General features: G+C 38.0%; 1 protein-coding gene across 1 annotated transcript in view; it reads left to right on the top strand.

Annotated features, from left to right (window-relative positions):
- LOC114030668 (fer-1-like protein 6) overlaps positions 1–17268 on the top strand; it is a 193435-nt gene that overhangs the window by 140740 nt on the left and 35427 nt on the right. Inside the window, exons 31-33 of the mRNA XM_027845519.1 lie at positions 2987–3114; positions 9469–9639; positions 12871–13031. Coding sequence (XP_027701320.1) covers positions 2987–3114; positions 9469–9639; positions 12871–13031 — 460 coding nt within the window. The remainder of the gene's footprint in view (positions 1–2986; positions 3115–9468; positions 9640–12870; positions 13032–17268) is intronic.

The following is a 17268-nucleotide window of genomic DNA, read 5'->3' on the forward strand; positions in this document are numbered from 1 at the left end:
CTTCTTCTTCTTCTTCTTCTTCTTCTTCTTCTTCTTCTTCTTCTTCTCCTTCTTCTTCTCCTTCTTCTTCTTCTTCTCCTTCTTCTTCTTCTTCTTCTTCTTCTGCCTCCTCCTCCTCTTCCTCTTCTTCTTTTGTATTAGAAACCAAAAATAGACCATTCTTTGCTATTGAACTGATTTCATTTTTTTGGTCATTGTATATATTAGTGTATAATTTTACAGAGATGATTGAGGTAGGTGCCAGATTGGATAGAATGCTGAACCCAGAATTTGAAAGCTTAAGTCCAAATCCTGTCTCAGATACTTATTAGCTGTGTGACCTTAAGCAAGTCAATTAACTTCTCTCAGCCTCAGTGTCCTCATCTGTAAAATGGATATAGTAATAACACCTACTTCATAAGGTTGTAGATAATGCATGTAAAGTTCTTTGCAAACCTTAAATTACAATGTAAATATTAGCTAATATTTTCAGATAGGTACAAGTTGAATGATATAGCCTCTGATAGCCTTTTCAACTCAGAAATTCTGGGATTTTAAAAATAGTCATTACTGATATACATTTATCCTGAATGGATTCTTTGGCTGCATCTCAAAAGTTTTTGTATGTTGTCTCTTTGTTGTCATTTTGTTTGATGAAATTATTATTACTGTGATTTGTTGCTTACTGGATATTTTCCAAAAGAAAGAATATTGCTATGTGACTAAATTTTCAAAAAAAAAACTATTATGTGACTAAATTTTTCTTCATGTTTTGTTTTAATATTATAATTTTAATGAGAATAATTACATATTTGTAGATGTTTTATGGGATAAAATGTAGTGCAGAGTATTGGCTGAAAGTCATAATAGGCCCAGAGATAGACCCAGAGATAGAAAGAGAGGCCCACCTCTGCCATTTGCTGGTCTGGTACTGGCTATTCTCGAGGTTACTTATAATGTACTCTTGGACAAGTCTTCTTCGAGGCAGCAGCTTCCTGATCTGTAAAAGTCAGGGATTGCGCTAGATGACCTCTAAAGTCCCTCCTACTTCCACATCTTTGATCCTAGAATCATCATCACTATTTATTGAGGGCCAATAATGTGAAAGGCACAGTGTTCAGAGCTATGAAGACACAAAGATACATGGGATGCTGTCCCTGCCTGTAAACTGATAATAAAATAGAAGAGCCAAGAAACCCAGAAAAGATAACTAAAGATTCTTAGGTTCCAAACTGTAAATAACAAATGAATGATATTGACAATAAGCACAGCAGGAATTCAGAGGAGGAAGAGGCCCCTGTAGGCTCAGGTGGTCAGACTTACCTGAATGAACTAGGGATGTTTATTCTGGGGGAGAGAAGCCATAAAGGCAATGCAATGACTGTCTTAAGGTATTTAAAGGGCTCTCTAATGGAAGAGGGATTAGGCTTGTCATGCTGGGCCCTGGAGGCAACAACTGGGAGCCATAGGTGACTAATGCAGCTAGGTGGTATAGTACATAGAGTGCTGGACTCTGGAGTCATGAAGACCTCAGTTCAAAATCTGCCTCAAATACTCACCACTGTTTACTTCCATTTCCCATCTGTAAAACAGGAATATTAATCACACCTATCTCACAGGGTAAAGTGAGATGATATTTGTAAGACCTTAAAGCACCAGGTAAGTGATGATAGCTATTATTATAAAATTTCAGTGGCAGGTTCGGTCTTGAAATCAAGAATTAAACAATTAACAATTAGAACTATCCAGAAATGTAATGGACTGCCTTGTATAACAGTGAGTTCCCCTTCAATTGAGGTCTTTAACAATAACAATAACAACAATAATAATAACTATTTTTACAGCTAGCATCTATAGAGCATTTTGTGACTTGCAAATGATTTTACATGTTATCTTATTTGATCTTCACAACAACTCTGTGAGGTAGGTGTGATTAATAGTCTCATTTTACAGATGGAAAACTGAAGCAGACAGTGGTTAAGTGACTTCTACAGGTCTCCCAGATAATATTTGAGGCAGAATTTGAACTCAGGTGTTTATGGATTCAAGTTCTCCAGCCAAGGTACCATCCTGCTGCCTAATTATCATAATGATTTGCATTTACATCTCTTTAAACTTTTCAAAGCACTTTACATATGTTATCACATTTGATCCTCACAGATCTGTAAGGTATGTTCTGTTATTGTCTCTATTTTACAGATGAGGAAACTGAGGCTAAAAGAGGTTAATGACTTGCCCAGGGTAACACAGCTAGTATCAGTTGATAAACATTTAAGTACCTACTATGTGCCATGCACTGATTTGAACACCCATCTTCTTGACGCCAAGTCCAACTCTCTCTCCACTGTGCCACCTAGCAGTTTCAAGTGAAGGTTGGGTCATCACTTGTTGGACGTGCTATAGAGAAAATTACTGTTCAGTTGCAGATTGAACAAGATAACCTCAATGGATCCCTCCTGGTGCTGAGCTTCTGGGATTTTGAGAGCTATTCCCATTCCTTTGGCCAAGGAAGGGTTTTTGTGAATAGTTGCATAAGGAAGTCTGAAAGGAAGAGGTATTTCTTGATCTGGGTCTTGCAAGACAGGGTTTAGATAAGAGGAGGGCAATAGAGAAGGGGTTACAGATGTGAAAAACAGGATGGTAAAAAGCCAGGTGCTGACTGAAGCATTTTGTGATGCTGTTGTTGATGCTTTCGTTCAATTCCCCACCACTCAAACTAAGCTTTAGTCCTCGTAGCCTCTCATCTGCCAGCCAGGGCTCTCCCCAGTATCTCTCATACTCTCACCTCAGAAACTACAGACAGAACATCAGTGAGCCACCCAATTCACCAGCTGAGGGGTTCACCCACTTCAGTCTGACCAGATGGATGGGTAAGTGAATGGGAGCTTCTGTCTGCCTGGCTGAAAATAGATTCCAGAGAAATAAAATTAAAAAAAAAAACATGGAAGCTGCAAATCGCCCTAAAACAAAATTAGTAGGTGATTAAAAGGATGTTTTTCCTCCTCAGGCATTTAACCTCAGCCCAGCTGATCCAGATGGTAAATCTGATCCCTATATTGTACTAACCCTTGGCAAAACTGAAATTAAGGACCGGGACAAATATATCCCCAAACAACTTAACCCAGTATTTGGAAGGTCAGTGACTCTGTTTTGACTTCCCCATGGGGTTCTAAGTTTGTCTTTATTAGGTTTCAGATTGCTAGTATGTGACATACTGGTGTGCACGGTGATTGGGAATCACAGAGTTGAAAGAGATCTTCTTTCAGGTCTAGTCTAACTCCTTTATTTTACAGAGGAAACTGATGCCCAGAACAGGAAAGTGATTTACCCAGGATCATACAGTTTTTTGTTGTTGTTATTGTTGGGTTTTTTCATTTTTTTTGAATAATCAGTACTAGAATACAAAACTTCTGCACTAAACCCAATCCATTTCTTTATTGGGGAGCCTGAAGGACTTGGGACTTTTTTGTAAATATGCTAATAGTATGTCTTCCACACTACAACTATTAATTTTTAATATATGTGTATATTATATATAGTAGAATGCATATCTTATATATATATTAGAAAAGATTGAATTTGTATTCAAATAATCTGGCAGATTATTTATTGATCTTTAACAAGCTTTCAGAAAATCCATTTGAATGGATCTGTGAAATACAGAAATGTCTTTCCAAATCCATCTCTTTTGAATTGTTTCTTCTGTTTGTCCCTCACTATTAGCCACTAAATGTTTCCAAATATTTTCTGAGGCTCTTTTTTATACAGTAAATAATATATTATAAATATATTTTTATAAAATAAAAGTATATACATAATAAAAGTATGTGTACGTAACTATATATCTATACTCTCTTTCTCCCTCTCTCCTTCACTTCTCTAGACTTTGCGTATGACAGGTTACTTGTTAAATGTAATAGAAATTTAGATCTAGAAGGGAACTCAAATCAAAAGTCACCTAGTCCAACCTGTCCTTATTTTACAATAGAAGTCATCAGTGAGTGGCAGAGCTGAGATCTATAGACCCAGGTCTATAGACTCCAAAGCTAAGGTTCTTTCCACTGTGCCAAGCTTAACTAAGTTTGGAGACCAAGTTGGCTGTACTGAGTTATCAGAGGGCTTTGATGTGCAGTGGTGGAAAGAATATCCTCATCAATGAAATCATGGGTCATTTAAAAAGTAAATGGAGATGTACTTTGAATACATTGAGTGCCTTTTCTTCCATAACTAAAAATGTTGGCCACTCTCTTTGTGGCTCTTATTTAAATTCCTTTCCTTGTTGGTTAGAGCCTAGGGCTTTCTGACATTTGATCTCCTATCAGGTCTTCATATTATATAACTCTAGAGAAAATGAAGCAATAAATGATCTGGCCTGTTCAGATGAATGAGAATGATTAAAAATACAATGGGCACTATGTCAGAGAAACTTTCCATGATTTCTCTGCATCAAGGAATGACCTTTATCATTACTTCACATTGATGTAATGAGCACTTAATATTTTCCAAGTGCTCTGCAGTCACTTTTTATTAGCTCTTTCCTACTGCAGTCCATGAATTAGGTCAGCTTTATTTTTTCCCATTTTACAATATGGAAACCAAGACAGAAATGTAGTAGTAGCCTTTTCTATGTCATGAAGTACATCAGCAGTAAAGCTGGGATGTGATTCCAGGGGCCATCTTTATTAATACTTAAGTATTTATACTCTCCCTGTAGCAAAGGTCCTGTGGTGGATTCTGACATTGATCTTACTTGGTAGGGAGGGGCAAGCCAGCATCAGCACACATTCTACCATTGGCGTTTTTTGTGTTTACAGGAGTGTTAGAGCCATCTCATTCCAAAAAGAAAAAAAAAGCCCAACCTTTTCCCCTTCAAATACTTAATAGTTATCTTAAAATATCTGAAGGGCTGTCACGTTGATAAGGGCATAGTCCATTTGGTCCCAGAGGACAGAGCAGGAGCAATAATGGCTGTGTCAAAGGCTAATGTAAGTTTGATAGCAAGAAAAACTCCTGAAGTATAATGGCATGTCTAGAGAGGTGGTAAGCTCCTTCTCTTTGAAGTTTTCTTTTTTTCCTTTTTTTTATATTTACAAATTTTCATTTTTAATTTATGAAATAAACAAGCATTTACATAACATAGTACAATAAAAAAGATAATTGTACACAAACCGCAAATGTTCTATGCACAACTTGCTATTCCTTTCAAATATACAACAAAATTATCATGTAAATTTCTTTTTTTCTTCCCCTTCCCTCACCCTAGAGATGGCTACCATTAGACACAAATTTATATATATATATATGAAGATTGCATCTTTCTTCATATGTCTTTTATAGTTAATTTGGGTATCTATAATAGACAAAACTTAGTTTCTCAAAGTTGTTCTTAAAACAACATTGCTGTTACTGTATACAATGTTCTCTTGGTTCTGCTCATTTCACTCTTCATTATTTTGTGCGAACATTTCCATGTTTTTCTACAATCATTGAACTCATCATTTCATATAGCGCAGTAATATTCCCCAATGGTATTCTTTGGAGGTTTTAAAGTAGATGCTGGGTGACTTCTTGCTTTCCTATCCCATTTGGACTATATGGCCGCTGAGGCCCTCTTTCCAACTTTCAAATTCTGTGATTTATCAGATGATATCAGTCAGGTCTACCCACCTACCAAACTCTTCAACCAGTTGTGGGTAAGACTGCTTTATAGATTCTAATCAATTCTTATGGAAAAAATTTCTATAGTTTTATTGTGGTAAATAGTGATTACCACATTCCCACCACTTATGGGGGGGAGTGAAATCCCTTCATTGTCCTCAGATTTCCCCTCCACTGCTCCAAGAAACTGACTTATGTGTCACTAAATTATCAATGGTGGGCCATACTAGGATGTTACATAAGAAATTGCAGGTCCTCGATATTGGCATCTATAGAACTGTGGAATCTCACATTGGAAAGGACTTTAGAGAGCATTCTTGTCCAAAATTCCTCTTCTTTACAGAAGAAGAAACCAAGAAACAAAGAATAGAAACGACTTGACCAAAGTCACAAAGGGAGCAGAGCTGGGTTTCAACCTAGGCCTTCTGGTGCTCTTCAGTGCCCTTTGTACTATACCATATTGTCAAACAAACTAGAGGTTCATAGAATCTCCTAGTTAGAAAAAACCTCAAAGGTCATCTAGTCTGACCCCAATCTGAAGGTTGAATCTCCTCTAAAATATCCCCAATAAACGGTCTTCTGACCTCTGTCTGGCAGCCTCCAATGATGGGGAATTTACTATTTTCCAAGGTAGTTCATTCCATTTTTTTTTTAAAGATCCAATTGGTATTTAAGTACTTTTTAATATCAAACTAAGATCTAGCTGCCTATCTGAGTCATTGTATTTTTTAATGGAACATTATAATTCCTGAAACTGCTATCATTCCTGGAGTTAAGCTCAAAGGAGCATGATTTACCCACATAAACCTCTGTTAGCTGCACTTACCCTGGGTGGTTGAAAGCCCCTTTCAACTACTTCTTTAAGGGTAACACTCCCTTTGGATTTCAGGAGGAACCAGACAATGTTTATACCAGATGTTGCCAAAAGGTAGAGACTCAGAACTACATACCACCTAGCTAGTACAATGCACCTAGAAGTAAGTACTTAACTGTTACTCTCACACACATATCCACTGTATTTTGTTCAGTCATTTTTCAGTTATGTCTGACTCTTTGTGACCCCATTTGGGATTTTCTTGAGAAAGAAAGTGGTTTGGTTTGCCATTTGCTTCTCTAACTCATTTTACAGATGAGGAAACTGAGACAAACAGGGTTAAGTGACTTGCCCAGGGTAACACATCTAGTAAGCGCCTGAGGCCAGATATGAACTCAGGAAGATGAGTCTTCTTGACTCCAGGTTTGGCATTCTATCCATTGCAACACCTAGCTTCCTGGAATATAAGAGGCATTTATTCAATTGAATTCAGTTCAATTTATTTGAATTGATTGCAGAGGTCATGTTTTATTTTTCATGGGGTTATTAAGTTAGGATTGGAAAGCTCATTAAAAATAATATAGTCTAACTTCCTGTTTTGTAGATGAAATTCCTGAGGCACATAGAGGTAAAGGGACTTGTTCAGAAGTCACAAAGGCTGTAACTGACAGAGACAGAGCCTCTTACTCTTAATGCAGAGTTCTTTCTACTGTGCCATTCTTCTCCCTTGCCAGGTCTTACACATAGCACTCAAAAAAAAGATTTGTTAAATACATAAATGAATGAATGAATGAGGAAGTGAATGACTGAATGAATGAATGAATATTATTATAGGGTAGAGAAATTGAGATGTGAGAGCAGGAAGGCAGAAACTGCTACCAATAGCTTTAAAGAGAACATCAATCTCTCTTCCACTCTGACAGTGCCTATAATCAATATTTTAAAGGAGGGAGTGTCCAGTCCCAAGGGATTCTATTACTATGGAACTTGTGCTATACCTTTTCATACATATGGGAAGTTTGGCTACCTGAGTAGCTTTCTCTTTGTCTTTATTTCCCCCTGTACTTTGTACATCCTTTGGAGAACTCATACAGTGGGATGTGTTATAATTGCTTAGTTTCTTAAGGACAGAATAGATTAAAGGATTAAGCAGCAATAATTCTATATCACAAGGTCACCTACAACTGTATCCTTGACAATACCTTCTGAGATTTTCCTTATTCTCCCTGGTATTCCCACTGTCATAAGGTCCCCTTAATGGGTGGTTTAGGACTCTTACAGTGATGGTGATAGTGGTAGAAATAATGATGATAAGCTCTAAATTCTGTGGGAGTCTTACCTATGGGTTGGCTATAGAATATTACTTCTAACTGCCCTATTTGGGGAACCCTAAATCCGTCATCCCAAAGGGAGACAATAGCCTGATGATTGGACAGATAGAAAAATTGAGTCCTTCCCTCAGCATTCCCCTGACCTGCAAGAGCCACCTCAAGTCAGATATAATCACTGAAAATGTCCCATCTCTCTGCTTCATCATCTATTCAGGAAGGATAATGGCCTCTTGGGGATGATGTGCTTCTAAATCCCTTTCCAAGTGGAAATTGCTATGTCAGAACTAAGTAGGTCTGGCAGTGTATGTGGCAGCCTGGTCAAGTTTCATAGCACCACTGAGGAAGCAGCCAGATTATCTAGAAACATTTCCATTACATTAGAAAGTATTACACGCATGCAACCTGACAGTGGAAAGAACACTAGAATAAGAATCTGGAGCCCTGGCTTCTAGCTTAGGCTGTGCACCAAATGTGAGACTTCACCTGTCCAAATCTGTTTGCTCCCCTGTAAAGGGAATGGTTTGGACAAAGTGAGCTCAGAGGTCACCTATAGCCTTAAAGCCCCTTTACTTTACTGTTCTTATTTTGTCCTCATTATGTTCAATTTTGTTAAACAATAATATTAGTTTAAATTTTCTGAGCACACAACATTGAAGGCTGGCAAGATAATATCCCACTGGCAAAGGAAGACTACTATGCATGTAATTAAAATTAGCATTAGATAATTCATTTAGAAAAAATGGAAAATTGATTTGAATCTTATAAAGATAAATCTCAGGATTTTTTTTCAAAATATGAGCTATGTGTCATCTTTCCTTCCTTCCTTTTTTCTTTCTTTTTCTTTTTGCTCTGGGTTTGTGATTCTATTGGTAAAGGGAACTCCTGGAGAGGCAACTCCCTCTACCAATATGGATTGGTGACTTTTCTGTCCCTTTTCTTTGAGAATTGCCTGGGTCATTGAGAAGTTAGGTGACTTGCCCAGGGGCCCACACTCAGTATGTGTCAAAGTTAGGACTTGAACCTAAATATTCTTGATTCTAAGACCCATTTTTTACTCATTATTCCACATTTCCTCTTGCATGATCCAATTCCTAGGGATCATATAATAATAATAATAATAATAATAATAATAATAATAATAATAACTAACATTTATAAAGTGTTTATTCTGTGCCAGGCACTGTGTTAAGCACTTTGTAGTTCTCATTTTATCTTCAAAACAACCCTGGGAAGTAGGTGCTATTATTAAATTTGCAAATGGGGAAACTAAGGCAGGCAAAGGTTAAGTGACTTGCCCAAAATCATATAGCTAGCAAGTGTTTAAGAGCAGATTTGAGCTCACTCTGGGCCCAGTGTTCTATTCATTGTACCTTCCACCTATCTGCCCTATTGATACAAATAGTTAAATGAAGAAGTGATTTTGACATGATCTAATAAAATGAATACTGGAATTAAGAGGCAGGAGACCTGGATTCAAATCACAGTTCTGACATTTGCTGGTTGTGTGATCTAGGCCAAGTCACTTAAATTATCTGAACCTCTTTCCTTATCTGTAAAATAAGAATTACATACTATGTACCTGCAATGATATTTTTTAACAGTGCTTTTTAAACCTACATAAACGTGAGTTTGTCACCAACCATCAATCTCATTTGGATCATGAAATCTTCTCTGCTTGGACCCTAGATCATTTGAGATTCAGGCTACATTTCCTAAAGAGACTCTGCTTACAGTTCGCATATATGACCATGACATGATTGGGTCAGATGACCTCATTGGAGAGACCAAAATTGACCTGGAGAACCGCTTCTACAGTAAGCACCGAGCAATCTGTGGCTTACAGAGCCAGTATGAGATGTAAGTATTTTCCCTTCTCCCATTCCACAGCTCCCTGCCCCCCTCCCACACACACCCTGAAACACACACCTTGGGTCTTTTGTACTTATATGCCACAGCCTTCAGTGCTCTGGTTTTTGCTCATGAAATGATTCAACTGTTGGAAAAGTCCAGCTAACTAAGGAGCCATGATATTGACTTCTCAAACAGAACTTGGATCAGTAGTGCTGAGTCAATGAATTCTGGTCCCTTGAAGTAGAATGAAAGTTTTGGTTTGGGGTGGGAATGGTAGGCAGCTTTGTTTCAGAACCATGGACAGGGCCTATGAAACCATCTGCAAATAGGATACCTTATGTCCCTTTACAATATAAGTTTCCTCTTAGTAAGCTAAGGGTTGGCAGTCTGCGGCAATAATAATGATAGTTGTGGTAAGAACTATCCTGGCTCTATGTGGACAGAGAATAAAGCATGAGAAGGTTGTTATTGGGGATGAATAACTATCTCTGTCCCCTCACTTGTCTTTTCTTTCTTCTCGCCACCACACCCAGAGCTTCATATACTCTGTAGTTGCACTAGCAGCAAGTAAACTAGGTAAGCTCCTTAAAAAAGCAGAGGTTTCAACTGATTTAGGTATAAAGAGGCTTAGTTTGGGGGAACATGGAGGTTGGAACTTCACCTTAGTTATTACTACTTCTGTGGAGAATGTCTTCCTGTTCAGATGACTGTTTGCTGAGGTGACTGTGAGGTAGAATTTTATATCCTTTTACATTTGAAATCGTTCTTCTTAATCCTATATTGGTTAAGTTGGTCCTAACTGTGGGGCATTTTTTTCTACAGTTTCCATTTTTTTCCATTCTCCACATTTCATTTTAAGCCTTGAATCTGCTTTTGGTTTGGCCTATAATAATTATTCAGTGATAGATATTAGGTCTTCCATTTTGCTGAGGCTAATCACCTTTCTAGCCCTTTCTCATTGCTACTAACAAGTACAGTACCAGGTCTGAAAAATAATCAAACAAAAAGTACTCATTGATACTGAAATATCCTGAAATTCCCTCCTTAGCTTCTGCCCAGATATTAAAGCTCCATGGTCAAATTTTTTGGATAAATATCCCCTCTTCCCATCTTTTTACTCTCTGACTCTAGAAAGCTAGTTAAGTGCTGGGTAAATACCGAAAGAATTTTAAAAAATCTCCTAAGTTTCACTGATTTATAAGAATTTGCAAGAAATTGAAAGTCATACTCAGAGAATCATAACCCATTATTCTCCATTTCTATGGAAGGAATAAGGTAAGCAAAGCATTTGTGACAAAAGAGAAATTTGGGGTTAGGGATGATGATGATGATGATATAAAGAAGACTCAACCAATAATATGTCAGGAAAGAAGTATTGTGGATGTGTTTACAGAAAGAGGTGAGAGAGTGTGACAGCTATTCAAGATAAGGTCTTTTCCACTAGAAGCTTCAGGAAGGTTATCATTAAAGAACTTAGACTATTGATTAATGTAGATTATGAAAAAATGGTACATGCAGCAACATATTCCTAACGATTTGAGAATCTAATAAATACCCATCCAAAATTATGTATCAGAAGATTACCATCTTTCATAACCTAGCAGGTAAGTTCCCCTATAACTACACATAAAGATTTCAAAAGATCCTTGAAAATTCAATGAATAAACTGTGCTTATACCAGAATTGTTGCCCAGAAGAGGCTGGACATTTTAAGAACATTTTTCACTATGCCAAATGCTTCTAACATTCAAAGTACATGAAATGAAAAGCTTTCAAAATATAGAAACCTGGTGAAAAAATATAGGATCATAATCCAATCCCCTAATTTTCCAGATGAAGAAAGTAGGCCTAAGGAGGTTAATACCCAAAGTGACACAAATCATAAGTGGCAAGGATGGGGTTGAAACCTGGGTCCTCTGAAAAAGGAAAAGTCCCTGGGGACTTCCTTGGGGGAAGTCCGCAGTACTTTTCCCACTGTACCATGCAAATACAAACCACATAGGAACAAGATGAGGTAAATATCATCCCTATTGTTCTGTCTGCTATTGGAGTTGGCCCAAAGATGCTTTAATGAACTAACAGAAGATAAACATATCTTACTGAATTTATTCAGTTACAAATTCAGTTATTTTGTCCACCTGGGCAATAATCTGCACATATCAGGACAATAACTTGTACCTGGACTATTTCTTGAGACTAAAAAGCTAACAAGATGATGATAATAACAACAGATAATATATTTAAAGAGCTCTGTAATCCTTAAAATTCTATATAAATGTCAGCTCTTACTATTATGAGATATTAAAAAGCGATCAAGATAAACTGTAAAATTGCTCTGTTTCCTAACAGAGTTGTTAAGTATCAGAATGGTTTGACCAAGAAGTTGATAAATTTCCACTTCTCTAAAGTTTTGTTAAAATAAGATAAATTCTCTTTTGATTGGAATGACTTACTCATAATCATGCTTGAAGTTTGGATTGGGGTAAGGATGACTTGAAAGAGCTCTCAAGGACCCTTCTATCTTTATTCCAGAGTAGAAAAACTATTATGCCTATTTAAAACTATATTATATTCTATTTAGTTTTTCCCCTTTCAACTTAAGTTCTGATGTAACCTGGTATATTTTTTTTAGCTTTAAACCTCTTTAATAGAAAGTGGTATGATGGAGTAAAGGTATTTGATCTCTTCTCTGAACACCATTTTCTATTTAAAAAATTTAATTGTTAGTTGGCTATTAGATGCAAACTAATCCATTAATGTCCAGCAATGATGGGAAAGGAGTTGTGAGACTTAAAAGCTAGCTGCCAGGGAGGCCATTACTTAAAAATGAACCTGAGTGAGTTTTAAATTCAAACCATTGGCAACATTTTGCCACTGTCTATTGGACCATGAGAAAAAAATAATAAAATGAGAAGGGCAAATGGAGATTTTCCCTTGAGCAACAGGCAACTAAAAAGCTATCCTAGAAGGGGAAAAAAGTCAAATCAGAAAATATCTATATTGACTTTAACACTAAGCTGATCCAATGCCCCAGGTCAAGCCAGAATCATGCATATACATGACTCAAAGGTTTTTTTATGTCATACTAATAAGGAAAAACACAATGTCACGCAAACTGAAACCTATAAAGACGGCAAATAGCACAGACTCCATGAATAACTGCAGTAGTTTCAATAAGTCATAATCAACTGGGATGCTTGGTATCCCTCTTCATGTCCCTTTTCCTCTCACTTGCAGAGAAGGTTACAATGCCTGGAGGGACACATCCAAACCCACTGAAATACTCACCAAGCTCTGCAAAGACAACAAGCTGATTGGACCTTACTTTCGACCTGGGGAGATCCAGGTTGGAAACCAGGTGTTCTCTGGGAAAACAGTCTTCACTGAGGAGGGCACTGGTAACTATTTTAAAGTGTATTCTGCTTCTGTTATTATTCTTCCTTTGAATCACTTAGGGAAAATTCAAGATTGGGGGGAAAAGCTGCCATTTTAACACCATGAAAGGGACTGTGAGATAGAAAATTGTCAAAGATGTCCATGAGTCCAGTGCCTTGTATAATGCTTGGCTTGTAGCATATGCTTCATCAGTGCTTGTTGGATTTGCCTTACATGTTGGTGGAGTATCAAGTTAGGGACATTAAGGCAAGAGGAACAATAGATAGAGTGCTCGATGTGGAGTCAGGAAGACCTGGGTTTGAATCCTGCCTTGTGTGATCCTAGGCAAATCACATGATTTCTCTCAGTTTCAGTTTTCTCATGTGTAAAATGAGAATGACAATAGTACCTACTTCTAAGGGTTATCGTGAAGACCAAATGAGCTAACATATATAAGGCACTTTGCAAACCTTAAAGATATATACTATGCTATTGAGTCATTTCAGTCATATCTGACTCTCCATGACCCTATTCGAGGTTTTTTTGGCAAAGATACTGGAGTGGTTTGCCATTTCTCTTCTTTTACAGATGAGGAACTGAGGCAAACAGGGTTAAATGGCTTGCCCAGGATCACACAGTAAGTGGCTGAGGCCATATTTGAACTCAGGTCTCCTGTCTCCAGGATCTATCCACTACTCCACCTACCTGCCCTAAAGACATATACAAATGCTAGCAATTATTACATGGTGGGTGAATCCCAGGGCTCCAAGAGGTACTCTTTGTTACCAAATATATGTCTTCCCCATGTACTTACTAATTTTTGGAATTATTTTCACGTTCACTAGAGGAAAAGTTTGTAATTCCTTAATTCAAGATAAGTCTTAAGAAACAAATATCCCCAGCCCCTAAGTTCACAGTGACTTAAACTCATACTGAGGTATACATGATGATTATTAAGACCGTCTACTAAAAATCGCCTTCTATGATTCATCTCCTATTGAGGTGACCCTGGGGACTTAGAGGCCAAAACAAAAGGCATAGTTCTACACAACTGGTAGGCAGGTCCTACCAAGCTAGAAAGTTTTTGAGTACGGAACCAGAGGTGGGCCATGTGTCTGTTGTCTGAGGCTCAAAATTTGGAGAGATTCACTAATAGCTTAGGGATTAATGTTTTGGCCACAGTCAAAAGCATAACTAGACATCTTTATGCATGAGGCAGGTGAGGGATGGGGATGAATTCACCTAAGGTATCATTGTCCAAGACAGGAAAGCAAGCTCTGGCACACCATGATGCAGCTACTTTGGAGATTATCTAAGAAGGAGAAAAGGCATTGGACTAGACTAGGGAAGAAAACACCTGAAGTAGTATAATAAAGGAGTAGAGGAGGGATTTCTACTTTTAACTAATGATTTTTGATCAGTAAGCACCAAGCTTATTTGTTCCTAAGGGCTGTTAGCACCCTCTTACTTTCAGTGCCCCTTGGGCAAAGCCCCAGTTGCCATACCCTCGTTAAAATTCTGGTCATAGCAACTCTCAAAAACTGTTTTTTATGTCTTTAAATGTAATATGTCTGCTACTACTCTGACTGTAAGTACTGTCTGCTAAATTTAAGGGGAGGGGCAGGAGTACACATTGTGATTTGCGTCTGTTGAGTCACTAATCACACTAGTGAAATCATAGATCAGGGGCGGAACCAAGATGGTGGAGTAAAAGCAGTGACTTGCTTGAGCTCTCCCCCAAACCTGTAAATACCTATAAAATACCTGTAAAAAATGCCTCTAAACAAATTCTAGAGCAGCAGAAACCACAAAAAGACAGAGTGAAACAAATTTCCAGCCCAAGACAAACTGGATGGTTGATTGGAAAAGTCTGTTGCGCCGGACTGGGAGAGGAGTGCAGTTCAGCATGGGCTGCACAAAGACCAGGCCACAGCAAACCTGGAGCAGGCTTGGACTGAATCACAGGCAGCTGTAGTGGTTTCCAGACTTCTCAACCCACAAATAGCAGACAACTTAGAAGGTCAGTAGGAAAGGTCTGTAGGACCACAGTGAGAGAGGAGCCCCAAGGCTGTACCAGGACTGGGGCAGCACTGCAGCTGCTTCTGGAGCTCTCAACCCACAGAGAGAGGCAGGGATCAAGAAGCTGATCAGAAGAGGATTGCAGGGATCTCTCTGCTGTTGCTGAGGCAGGATTCTCTTGCTTTGTCCAGGCTTGGATCTGGGTTGCAGTTCTGGGTGGCTGTCCTGGGGCAAGGAAGAGCTTGTGATAGCGGTGAATAAGAAATCTTCCTCACACTTCCAAGGCAGAAAAGAGTGCTTCTGGTTAATCATAGACTAGAGCACAGGCCAGGAAAGGAGTAAATACCTCACCTTTGATCATACCACCTTGAAAGAACTGAAAATTTACAGATCTCTAGAATTATCTCTGAAAACAGTTGCACCAAACCCCTGAAGCTTGGGACAGTACGTTCTCCACACTGGAAGCAGACCCCCCACCTTAACAAAGAGTTTAAAAGTCAAATAATTGGCTGGGATCATGATCAAACAGTACAAAAAAAGTCAGACCATAGAATCTTACTTTGGTAACAAAGAAGATCAAAACATACAACCAGAAGAAGACAACAAAGTCAAAGCTCCTACATCCAAAGCCTCCAAGAAAAATAAAAATCAGCCCCAGGTCATGGAAGAGCTCAAAAAGGATTTGGAGAAGCAAGTAAGAGAAGGAGAGGAAAAACTGGGAAGTGACATGAGAGTGATGCAAGAAAATCATGAAAAACAAGTCAACAGCTTGCTAAAGGAGACCCAAAAAAGTACTGAAGAAAATAACACCTTAAAAAATAGCCTAACCCAAATGGCAAAAGAGGTCCAAAAAGCCAATGAGGAGAAGAATGCCTTCAAAAGTAGAACTGGTCAAATGGAAAAGGAAGTCCAAAAGCTCACTGAAGCAAATAGTTCCTTAAAAATTAAAATGGAGTAAATGGAATCTAATGACTTTATGAGAAACCAAGAAATTGTAAAACAAAACCAAAATAATGAAAAAATAGAAGACAATGTGAAATATCTCTTTGGAAAAACAACTGACCTGGAAAATAGATTGAGGAGAGATAATTTAAAAATTATTAGACTACCTGAAAGCCAAGGAAAACTGCCCTGATATTCTAGAACCAGAAGGTAAAATAGAAATGGAAAGAATCCACTGATCACCTCCTGAAGGAGATCCCCGACGGAAAACCCCTAGGAATATTATAGCCAAATTCCAGAGTTCCCAGGTCAAGTAGAAAATATTGCAAGCATCCAGAAAGAAACAATTCAAGTATTGTGAAAACACAATCATGATAACACAAGATTTAGCAGCTTCTACATTAAGGGACCAGAGGGCTTGGAATATGATATTCTGGAGGGCAAAGGAGATAGGCAAGAATCACCTACCCAGCAAAACTGAGTATAATCTTTCAGGAGAAAAAATGGATATTCAATGAAATAGAGGACTTTCTAGCATTCCTGATGAAAAGACCAGAGCTGAATAGAAAATTTGATTTTCAAATACAAGACTCAAGAAAAGCATGAAAAGGTAAACAGGAAAGAGAAATCATAAGGGATCTGTTTACATTCCTACATGGAAAGATGATATTCGTACCTCATGAGACCTTTGTCAGTATTAGGGTAGTTGGAGGGAAAAATATATGTGTGTGTATATATACATATATATGTGTGTGTGTATACATATATATATTATATATATATATACACACATATATATATTAAGAGGGCACAGGGTGAGTTGAAGATGAAGGGATGATATCTAAGAAATAAAATTAAGGGGTGAGAGAGGATTATCCTGGGAGAAGGAGAAAGGGAGAGGTAGAATGTGGTAAATTATCTCACATAAAACAGACAACAAAAAGCTTTTACAGTGGAGGGTAAGTGTGGGAAGGTGAGAGGGAATGAGTGAATCTTATTCTTATCAGATTTGGCTTGAGGAGGGAATAACATACACACTCAGTTGGGTATGGAAATCTATCTTACCCTACAGGAAAATGGAGGGAAGGGGTAAGACAGTGGGGGGATAATAGAGGGGAGGGCAGATTGGGAGAGGGGGTAATCACAAGCAAACACTTCTGAGGAGGGACAGGGTTAAAAGAGAGAATAGAATAAATGGGGTGTGGGATAAGATGAAAGGAAATATAATTAGTTTTTCACAACATGACTACTATGGAACTGTTTTGCATGATTTTGCATGTATAACCTGTATCAAGTTGC

The sequence above is a fragment of the Vombatus ursinus genome, unplaced genomic scaffold (assembly GCF_900497805.2).
Source record: "Vombatus ursinus unplaced genomic scaffold, bare-nosed wombat genome assembly UNPS02014973.1, whole genome shotgun sequence".
Taxonomy (NCBI): domain Eukaryota; kingdom Metazoa; phylum Chordata; class Mammalia; order Diprotodontia; family Vombatidae; genus Vombatus; species Vombatus ursinus.